This window comes from Anarrhichthys ocellatus, unplaced genomic scaffold, assembly GCF_004355925.1.
Source record: "Anarrhichthys ocellatus isolate YVR2014 unplaced genomic scaffold, GSC_Weel_1.0 scaffold40, whole genome shotgun sequence".
In the NCBI taxonomy this organism is placed as follows: domain Eukaryota; kingdom Metazoa; phylum Chordata; class Actinopteri; order Perciformes; family Anarhichadidae; genus Anarrhichthys; species Anarrhichthys ocellatus.
The window spans coordinates 542,573-553,040 of record NW_022280070.1 but is presented as its reverse complement, the minus strand read 5'-3'; the positions used below and the strand labels follow the sequence as shown (position 1 = coordinate 553,040).

General features: G+C 43.7%; 1 protein-coding gene across 1 annotated transcript in view; it reads right to left on the bottom strand.

The window, feature by feature from the left end:
• Positions 1-617: 617 nt before the first annotated feature.
• The window catches only part of c1ql1l2 (complement component 1, q subcomponent-like 1-like 2), a 14,524-nt gene continuing 4,673 nt past the window's right edge, over positions 618-10,468 (bottom strand). The window contains exon 2 of the mRNA XM_031867726.1: positions 618-2,474. Coding sequence (XP_031723586.1) covers positions 2,295-2,474 — 180 coding nt within the window. The 3' untranslated portion in view covers positions 618-2,294. The remainder of the gene's footprint in view (positions 2,475-10,468) is intronic.

Genomic DNA, 10,468 nt, shown 5'->3' with positions numbered 1-10,468 from the left:
ATCTATCCATCCCTTCCCCATTACTTCTCTCTGTGGCCTACTCTTTCTCTCCTGTCTCCATCTGTCTTTGTCAAACCATATTCCGCTTCTCTTCTATCTCGCTCAATCTTTCCTCCCCGCTTGTCTTTTCTCCTCTGTCCACACTTCCTCGCTGGGTATATATCGTGCCTCTGTTGATGAGAATCTGTGAAAAGACGATTGAGGAATAGCCTGCATTTCCTTAAGGGACTCATCAGCATTCAGGAACGGCATTTTACTCCACCGTAGGATGTTGCTAAAGTTGGAGGGTCTTTATCTCCAAGCGCACCTTTCCAGATGGAGAGAAGCTCCACAGGATCCCTTTAGGAGCATAAACACAGACATCTCTCCCTACACACCCATCTCCTTAAATATACTTTCGTTTTTGGAGAGAAAAGAGAGATGAGGGACTTGCAGATAAATCTTCTTCTTTTTTTAATATTTGCACAAAATTCTTAATTTAAACAGAACAAGAAACACATTGCCAGACATGTTGTTTGCACTGTAGTTTGTTATTCTCACACAGCAAATGAGACCCTTTACAGATCATCTTCCCTTAATTAGCGTAGTTGGGATACAAGAATTCTCGTGAGACAAGCCACTCAAAAAAATGCCATTTATTATTTAAATGTATTCAACAATTCCAAAAGATAAGATAGACAAACATGTCATAGATTTCATTTACAAGCTGTTTGTTCTTCTCGTCATATCTATAGCGGCTCCCAACCCTGCAGAGCACAATCTCATTGGCTGCTGAGGAAAATATCTGTCATTGGCTGCAGCGCGGAATAACTCTGCAAAAGGAACGATGGCACGGCACATGCTAGAATGCAGACGCTCGCTGGTATGCACATACGCACGCATACCCACATGTGCACACACACACACACACACACACACGCACACACACACAAACGTGCAGTGGTGATTGACCAAGTCACTCACCCAATCAGTTTCATTCTCAAGCAAGCTGTCAGGCTGCCATGTTGAGTAAATATTACCATAATGCCTGTGTGTCAGTGAGTATGCAGCTAATGAATGGATGACATCCAGTGAAGCTCAGAGACACTGAAGCTGAAAAATTGGCCGCTCACTGTTACCGTGCTTGAACGCCCCCTCCACCTCCTCCCCACTGCCTCACTCACTTCTCAGTCTCTCTCTCTCCTCTGTGACTTTCTCCCCCCTGGGCCTCCACTTAAGGAGCCACTTTTTTTGTTGTTGAGCACGAGAAGGCTCGGAGGTCAACACAGCAGAGAAGAAGAAAGACCTCTTCGACTAGGTTACCTCTGCATCCGAAGACCTGGCTTCAGCACGTGGCCGGTAGAGCGCCTACATAAAACTAGAACATTGAGGAGACGATTTGATTTATTTTTAATCTGAACATCAGCGGGACATCATTGTGTGTGTGTGTGTGTGTGTGCGAGCGAGCGAACAGTGTTGAGGTGGTTAGTAGTAAAGATATTGTCAATATGAGATGTTTCCCTTTAGCGGTACATTGGAAGGTACAGTGCAGAATGTGCTGTTATTCTCCACATAAACATTATATAGGTACCTTGCTGCATCCCAGTGATGAAGAAACTCACCCACTGCCACGAAACACTGACAGCCTTAAATAATTTCTTTTCCAGCTGTTAGATGTCTGAGCTGCATCACAAATAACATCTCACAAACCCCGCTCTCTCAGTCAAACAGGATATCTTCACACGGGACAAATATATTCATTTTTTTCTTTTTTTGTTTGTAGATTATTATGCATGTCTACAAAATATAAACACTCTAAGGAAAATTGCACGGAACAACACCACGAGTTTGAGTCAATCGAGTCCACCGGCAGCGCGGCCGACCGTTGCCACTGTGGAGAGAAGAGGTGAGGTCGTCCACTTTTGCGGGGTTTTCATTTTTGTATGTTGATATTTCGGTGCAATGGAGCAGGTCTGAAGAGGAGAGAGACCGAAAGCGAGGAGCTTGCCGACGCGTCGGCATCGTGGCGAGGAGTGTCGGGGGGGGGGGGGGAAGAAAGCGGCCCACTCCCGCCCCGGCCCCCCACGCAGTGTGTCCTTCGGGAGCTTTGCATCCAGAACTCGGCTACAGAGCCTGGATGTCTCGGCTGATGAATTTACGAAGCAGAAGTGTCCATGATGATGGAGAGAATTAGGAAAACTAGAACGCATTCCAGCTTTTAACACACGTTCACCCCCCCTCAAACCCCCACCCCACCCCCACAACTCCTTTCGCTCAATCTCTTCCCCACTGACTGTCTCTGTGTCTGTCTGCTCTCAGTCGGCGTAGAGGATGAAGCCGGAGAAGGTGCTGTACTTGTTGTTGTTTCCTCCGTGGGCTTTGCCTCCGTCCAGTTTGATGTATATCTCGTCGCCGGCGTCCAGATGGAGGATGACGCTGTTGGAGGCGTAGTCGTAGTTCTGGTCAGCGTCTTGGGCGATGGCGCTGGCACGAACCTGGACGAACAGGGACAGACGAACATGTAGGAGAAATGGGTAGGCTCGTTAGCGACGGCGCATATCAGGACAGTGGGTTTAATTCATTTAGAAAAAACACCCAAATAGGTTGTCATCCTCTCACACACAGATAGACAGATAGCGTTAGTGTTCCCTGTCTCCATTATTGTAAAGCAGAGCTACCAAGGCTGTACAATCCTCTGGAAAATCATCTGGATTTTTCTGTAGAAAAATACATGCTGGTAGGAAATTAGAAGTTTTTATAGATTTTTTCTTTTCTGTTCAAGAAAGTGCAGGAGTTTATGAGGAAACAGGGAACATGTTAAAAAAAGGCCCTATTTCAGAGTGATGTATAAAATCCATCTGAAGATTTTTGGAGCCATGCCTGGATTCAGCTCTCCACCAAAATCTAGTCTTCCTTCTTCCACGGCGTAAAGATCACCACATTAGTATTTATATCTATTGATGAGGTTATTAGATATTCTGATAATTGACGAGACCAAAATCGTGAAACAAACAACCTAAAAACTGTAACTGGTAAAAAATATCACTGTGCTGCTGCACCACTAGATATAGTTACATCCTTTACACAGAGGGAGAAAGAGTCATGTACCAAATAATAGTTGTAAACAAAAAACATTTCTTTTCATTTTGAAGTTATAGGAGTTACACAATGGTACAAATAGTTATTCGTATAGATATTAAACCTACAGGTCCAACCACAGGGTCAGTCAAACCTCGGGCCTTTCTGTCAAGCAGATTTATGGGTTCAATCAAGCCAGCGGTCTTCCACGCAAGACCTAACATTCAACCTTGGAACAAAAGGTCCACGGAAAGAGAGAGTCTCAGAAACTCAACAACAAGGCTGGCTTTGTGAGCTTCTCCTTCTGGAGGAAATGACTCAAATTGTTATAAAAGAAACACAAAGGATGCCCACTGAAGGCAAGAAGGAATATTTCAAAATATATAGTGAGGAGTATATGGAGACGTTTTAATCTCTGTTTTCTTTTGTGTGTGTGTGTGTGTGTGTGTGTGTGTGTGTGTGTGTGTGTGTGTATTCTGCCGGTCTGGCTTAAAGGAAATGTTGGAGCTGTTTCCAAATAACCTGTCCTGGCTTATTAAGACCTGCACCACAAACATGTTCTCTCTCTGGAGAGGAAAGCTAGCTGCGATGCCAAATGGGCGCTGAAACAATAGCTGTGCTTTCAAGCGTGTGTGTGTGTGTGTGTGACAGGGAGACTAATTGTACATATTATCATCAGGAATGACGAATACAAAATACTGCATCTCAAGTTGCAATTTTTAAGATCTGTTTCTAGCCTTATTTTTGCGGAATACAATATGCATACAATTGAAAAAGTGTGAGTAGAAAGTTAAAAGAAAACAGCACTAACATACAATGAAGGTCATAGACTGGACACGGCATACAGTGTGTGCCTTTGTCTGCTGAGGCCCAGTTAGATATGATCCTCCACAACAGTCTTAAACATAAACCTTATTCCGGACAGACACAGAGAATACTGAGAGTGATCAATATCAGCAGAACCAGAGATATCGCCTTTTTTTATTCCATGCATTCTTCTTGCTTGTCAAAACCTGGTGCCTACAGTACCCACAATGCAACTCAAGCTACAGGTCTGGTAAACTCACTCCCCTAAACTGACATCACTTTAAGCAATTTATCAGATTTTGCAGAGCCACAAAAAGGCTTTGCACAACTTTTTTCACCCCCTGAGAACAGTACTTTACACATACGCATACACACATACATACATTCAATCATAAGATCGGCGGTTCGATCCCCAGCTCCTCTAGTCCATGTCGACGTGTCCTTGGGCATACCACAAATTGTTCCCGAAGGCTGTGCCATCAGTGTGTGAATGGATGTGAATGGGTGAATGATATGTAATGTAAAAGCGCTTTGAGTGGCCGCAAGACTAGAAAGGCACTGTACAAGTACAAGTCCATTTACCATTTCATATCGGAGATGCTGCAGGATAATGAGCCTTAACATTCAGACAACCAAGGGGGTTTAATGGCCAACTTCATCTCAGTCCAACTTGCAGTACTGCAGCATCAAAGACCAGACTGACGGCAAAAAGCCCCCAAAACAAGCAAGAAGTAAATCTGGCGGCAGTGCAGTCCTGGCAGAGCCTCTCCAGGTCTGTGGGTTTATGTGGGTCATAAACTGCTGATAGTAATGGACTGTAATGGAGGGTTCAGATATAAACATTGACTTCATTTACATTTCATGTTAATCTGCACAGCTACCTTTGGTCACCTAAAATTGACTATAAAAAGGGTGGTAATTCCTAAACGGTCCACTCATTATAGATGCTAAATTAAAACTTTAAGCGTTAACGTTAACCTAACAGGCATTGTTTCAGAGCAGAGCGTCCACAAATGTGCCACTCTCCAAACGCTTCCAGTCTGTGCAGTATCTCAGTGCTATTAAACAATGACCAACGAGGAGAAGTGCATCAGGCGTAACTTAAATAGAATCGAAAAAGAAAAAGATCATTATTTTCTCTTGAGGTGGAAAAAAAAGGAAAGCACTGTACATCCTTTAAAGTATCCATTGGTTAAATAAGCCAATTAGTCACTTAGTCTTGTCAGTAAGGTTGAATCTAAATCAATAGTTTACGTGCATTTGAAGTATTTTCTTGTGGCTCATTATCGGGTCTCCGAAGTCCATTCTGGCCCTTTCCTTGGCTCCGCGTTTGTCTACACAGCTTTAAATCGTGACTCTTCGAGCAGGGTGTCGACAAGCTGACCCATCGGACGGCATAGAGGATGCCCAATAATTAGTTGGCTTATTTAAGGGAGCACACACAATAGGCGTATTGACAAAGGTTATAGCAACTGACAGAGATCTACAGCACAGAAAGCATCGCTGTTAGCCTGGACAGGTTCTCCTGACATTAAGGTATATAAAAAATGAATACATTATAAGGTTTTTGCACAATTCCAATCAATGATTTCAAGATTAATTAATTTATTTTCAAGAGTTTCTATTTGGGTTTGTTTGTTCATTATTGTTGGGTCTTAAGGGGAGACAAAAACATCGTCTTTCACGCACTGGGCAGTTTTAATAGTGTGAGTTTTTTCTTCCAGACAAGTGGAAAGAAAAGACCCAAAATACACATTAAAGTGTTTATTTTACTAAACTGTACTAAACTGTGTCTCTGTTCTTTCTGTTACAGCATGTGGTAGACAACGGCAAATTGTGCCTTACAGTTACTGGCAAGCTGTAAATGCTACAAGATATAAAAGTCTGCTATAGAAAGCAGACCATTTCTTCAGAGTCTTAAATGCTGTTCTCCTGAGCAGCACAATGACAAACAGTCACCGGAGGCTAGAGTGAGCCTTTCCCAGCACCGCTATACTGTGGAAAGCACTGAAGTGGTGAGGTGCCATATCTGTGACTCCTTACATTGAAGCAGGCAAAGACCTGGAAAAGACCAGGCTGTGGTGCTGCAGTATGTTGGTAACATTTTATTACAGAGCATCTCTTCGTGGTACTGCAGGTCTGCTAACATCCCCACATAAATCAACATGGTGATATTTATGACCATAACACTGATTTTATATGGTTCAGCATTAAATACAGGAGCATGGACGGCAACATATTTCTCAAACTCTTTTCATTCCATTTCTATTACTTGCAAGATAACTGTGCCTTCAAATCCTTCATGAGCTTTTATATATAATATTTTGCTATTTTTTTGTGATTCTCAAAATGTTGTTTTGTCCTCCGGCTCACCGCATCGAGCTGTGAAGCAGAGAGGAGCGAGGTCGACACTCCTTCAGCCATCTCAACGGAATTTTTGTCAATGAAAAGAAATTTTTAAAAAACAACTCAATGCTGCAACGGAAGGTGAAATGAACAATGACGGGGCATTACAAAACCTCTATAGTGACCCTGGTGAGTTTAAAAGAACATGTGTGCGCGACACTCGGGGAGTCATTTATATAGAGCGACATTTCAGTCCTAACGACAATCCTCAGGACTTTACTGCAAAATGGCCCGCTTTATGTTTGGAGGGTGTCTCAAACTTTTTAACAACATGCCATCGACAGTGAAAGTCACGTTGGTATTAGTGTGCGAGTGCCGTGAAGCCTAATCTGAATAATTTCATTCTGAGGAGAGGTTTTTTAAGATGAAGGAGTAATATATGGAATATTGTTCTTTTTTCATTGTTTATCCTGTTGATTAAATCTAGCGCAGCTCATATCGACGTGCAAACAAAGCCTCCTGTTCTGATTCTGAGATGCCGCCGTCCAGAGCATATTAATATATGATGCTCCCCCGAGCGTGCAAAGTCAACAACGTCCTATTAGAGGGTTAGCGCCTTTGGTTGGCGAGGGGAGTGGGTGATGATGGCTCAGGAGGATTTGTCAGTTGGGATTTTAATGAAACGTTTTCAAAAAAAAAAAGTGCTTTCTAGGTGTTCACACGTGGACCTGGGAACCTCTGGCAATGTCAACGATGTGTAATACCTTTAAATTATTCTCTTCATTTACACTTTAAGGAATTTAAGCCATCTAATTTTGCATGATTTCTGTGTTTTCTTTTCTTCTTGTGGGGAGGAGGACATTATAAATATAACATTTTCCTTCAGCAGAGACAGAATGAGCAAAGCCCCGATGAAAGCAAACTTCCCTGAAATCCTTCCAGTTCTTCCACAACGATATTTTAGTATTGTTGTGTTTCTTTGCTCTAATGGTTTTTTATCCCCTTCTGAGACTAACTGCCTAGTCTAGGCCTCCTTTGTTTGCTTCCAATGATCAGCACGCATGAATAAAGCCTCACTATTTTTGAAATAATGATCAGGGAGCTCCTATTGGAGCTATTTTTCTTTTCTTTTTTTTTCTTGTTTTCACTGCACACTAGGAACTTAGGGATATGAGGTTGGGATAGCCGGGTATGGCAGATGTATAGCGAGACATGAGCAGGAGACAAAGACAGCCAACTGGCAGTGCGTGACCTTGACGCTGAATATGTAGAGGAACTTTGACAAGACAAACAAAGCACGAGGCTGCGAGCGCCGGCTCCAGCCATGGTAAATGAGGTGTCAGGCGATGTTGTCTTCCCTCTGACTGCTCGCGCGTGTTTGTATCCGTCATATCGTCAACGTGATGGCTTTGATTGAATAATATTCTGAGTGGAGAAACTGGAAATTCAACGCCGTGCTCGGCCTTAATGCGTGCCAGGAAAAGGGAGTTGTGGATTCTCTTAACGTGTGCGCTGTGTGTACAGTAGCTGTGAATGTGAACATCACAGTGAGCAGTATTACGAGTGTTTATGTGAGGAATCTGAGCTCAAGTTGTCGCACATTTTTTTTAAATACTGACTCACCGCTCCTCAATGACAAAATGATAAAACTGCGTCTGTTAAAAAGGCATTTTACATTATTTTTCCTCCAGCAGCTGTAGTGTGCGTCTGTTCTAAACCCTTATTAGCATGCTGTGTGTGAAAAGCGGGACAATTTGAAGTTTTATCTGTTGTGTCTGGTGCAGGAGGAGCCAGCAACGTCCCACTGGGACATCTTACGAGAGGCTTTGTCACCGTGACAAGGACAAGTCTCGCTGACAGGGATTTGTTGACTTGATGTTGAGCCTCCATTTTGGATCGACGGGGTCTATTGGTCCTCTTTAAATCAAAGTGTACTGCCGTCTAATTGTGTTTGAACATTCCAGCCGTGAACTGCATGCCTAATAGCAGCTTAGATAGCTTGCCACTGCTATTGAGCCCGGTCCAACATTTCGCTGCACCACACACACACACACACACACACACACAGAGAGCCAAGGAGACACACGCAAACACACACGTCCACGTGCATTTCTGTGCGCACGAGATGCAATTTTACAGAACTAATGAGAGCAGGAAACTACAATGGGGTTGCAAGAGAATTGTGTCAGAAAGCGCCAGGTCCTCCCATGTGTTACCGGTTTATTTTGTCAAAGGAACTTAAGTGAAAACATGATAAGACGAATGAAATGGTAAGAGGAGATTCGCCATCTGTCAGACGAGAGTAGGAAAAGGCTTCCTGAATTAATTTCACCAGCTGTTCATTTTGTACCTGCTCAGCCTCCTTTAAAAAAAACAGAATGACTTTGCTGCACAAAACCTCTCGCTGTTTTATGAAATTGCTGACACCGATGCTGAATCTGGTGTCAGGCGTTAGCTCATCCCCAACATTCAATCCAAATGCTGTAGAAACCACACAGAGGCCAGAATGGCCGTGTTGCAATTGTATCAGCGGGCAACAAAGAATGAAATCAAGACGGCTCCTCTTGAAAGAGCCACTGCGAGAGGCTTGTCAGAGGAAACAGTGGTGGGGGGGGAAAAGAGGCGTCCACTTTGACCTGCGATCCAGCCACTCTTTTCTCTCTTGTGTCTGACTCATCACGCTCAGTTAATTACTGAGATACACAGCACTGTGTGCCTCCAGCCCCCGACACCCAAGACCACAATCACTGCTCCGGGTATCGTCTGAAAAAGAGACTTTTACGGCAAAATGTTCAACCTTTGTTCCCACTAAGCCTGTTTTTCTTCCAGCATGCTTCCTAGTAACCCAGAGGCGCTGAGATTTCCCCTTTATTCTTCTACGAAAAAAGACTCTCTAAAAATGAGGCGAAGAGAGTTTCTGTACGAGTGTTGGATGAGAGGCAGACTGTCAGCTTTGCTGTGACATGCATTTTTCATACAGTAGCCGATTCATCCTCTCTCACTGTCTCACCCATTTTCGTTTTAAAGGGGAGGGGTAGTAGGTGTTAAACACATTGATTTATGTAGCAGACTCTGAGTCATTTCGAAGCCATTGACTTGCTGCTTCCCCCGTGAAGACAGAGAGGATAATTGTGGGTATCACTGAAGACTGAATTCGGGGGACCTGCTAAATGTCAGGGGCGTGGGGAGAGACGGAGAGAGAGATGTTTGCATAAGAGGGCCAGGGGCACTTGTCTATCTCCCATATGGCCCTCATTATAATGAAGAACTCTTGTGAGTCAACACCATAGCATCCCTGAGTCAGTCAGCCACCGGAGACAATCCTATTTTAGACCGTATGTTTTCGCTCTCACCAATACACGAGACATTATAGCAGCATTTTCATGAGCTACTTAGGCTGAGATGCTGGGTGAGTGTGTGCACTAATATCTCTCTGTCTGTGGAGCTCAGGGTGTAAAATGTTTTAAAGGAACTACAATTACTGCAGACGAGTGGGTGGGCAGTTTCCGTGCAAGTTTTGAAACTTCACCAATAAATGATAGATTTTCTCGCCCGTTCCTTGCCGATGACAGCCCGTGTCATCTTGACATTTCCAATCTGTGTGGTATTTCCTAACAACATGGGCCAATCTTCATTTGATAGCCCTCGCACCTAATTAGACCGGCTCTAATGTTCCACTCGGCAGAGTGTCAAATCCAATGTCCAATTACACAGCAGATCAAGGCCAAAGGTCCGCCTCCACTACCTCTCGGGCTGATTATAGAAGATATGCCACAGTATACATCACGCAGGAAGAAATGCGTCTGTCAGAAGAAGGAAAGAGACGCACACGTACACATAAGGGGATCAATACCGCAGGCGAAGAGGCTGAGGGACTGAGGGTGGCTCTCTCTCAAACCCCGTCTGTCTATTTCAGACAGAGTCTCTCTGTTACACCAGGCAGACGCACAGAGGCCTCTCAGTGCTGAAGTCACACCACGATGAAGAATAGCAGGTCTGAACATTACCAGAATGTTAAAATCAATCAAGTCGAAGTGCTGCTGTACGCGTGTGTAGATACCTCGCTTGCAATCACATGTTCCATTTTTGGACTGAAATTGCAAAACACCTGTAAAAAAAACACAAAAGATGTGTATAGATAATCAACAAAGACCTCCAGCCCATCTTGAGTGACAAGCTAGTTAATGGAGTATTCACACCTTTCATTACAGTTTATAACCAAATCTAACAGAGCAGACCTCATCCAGACGGCTCTGCT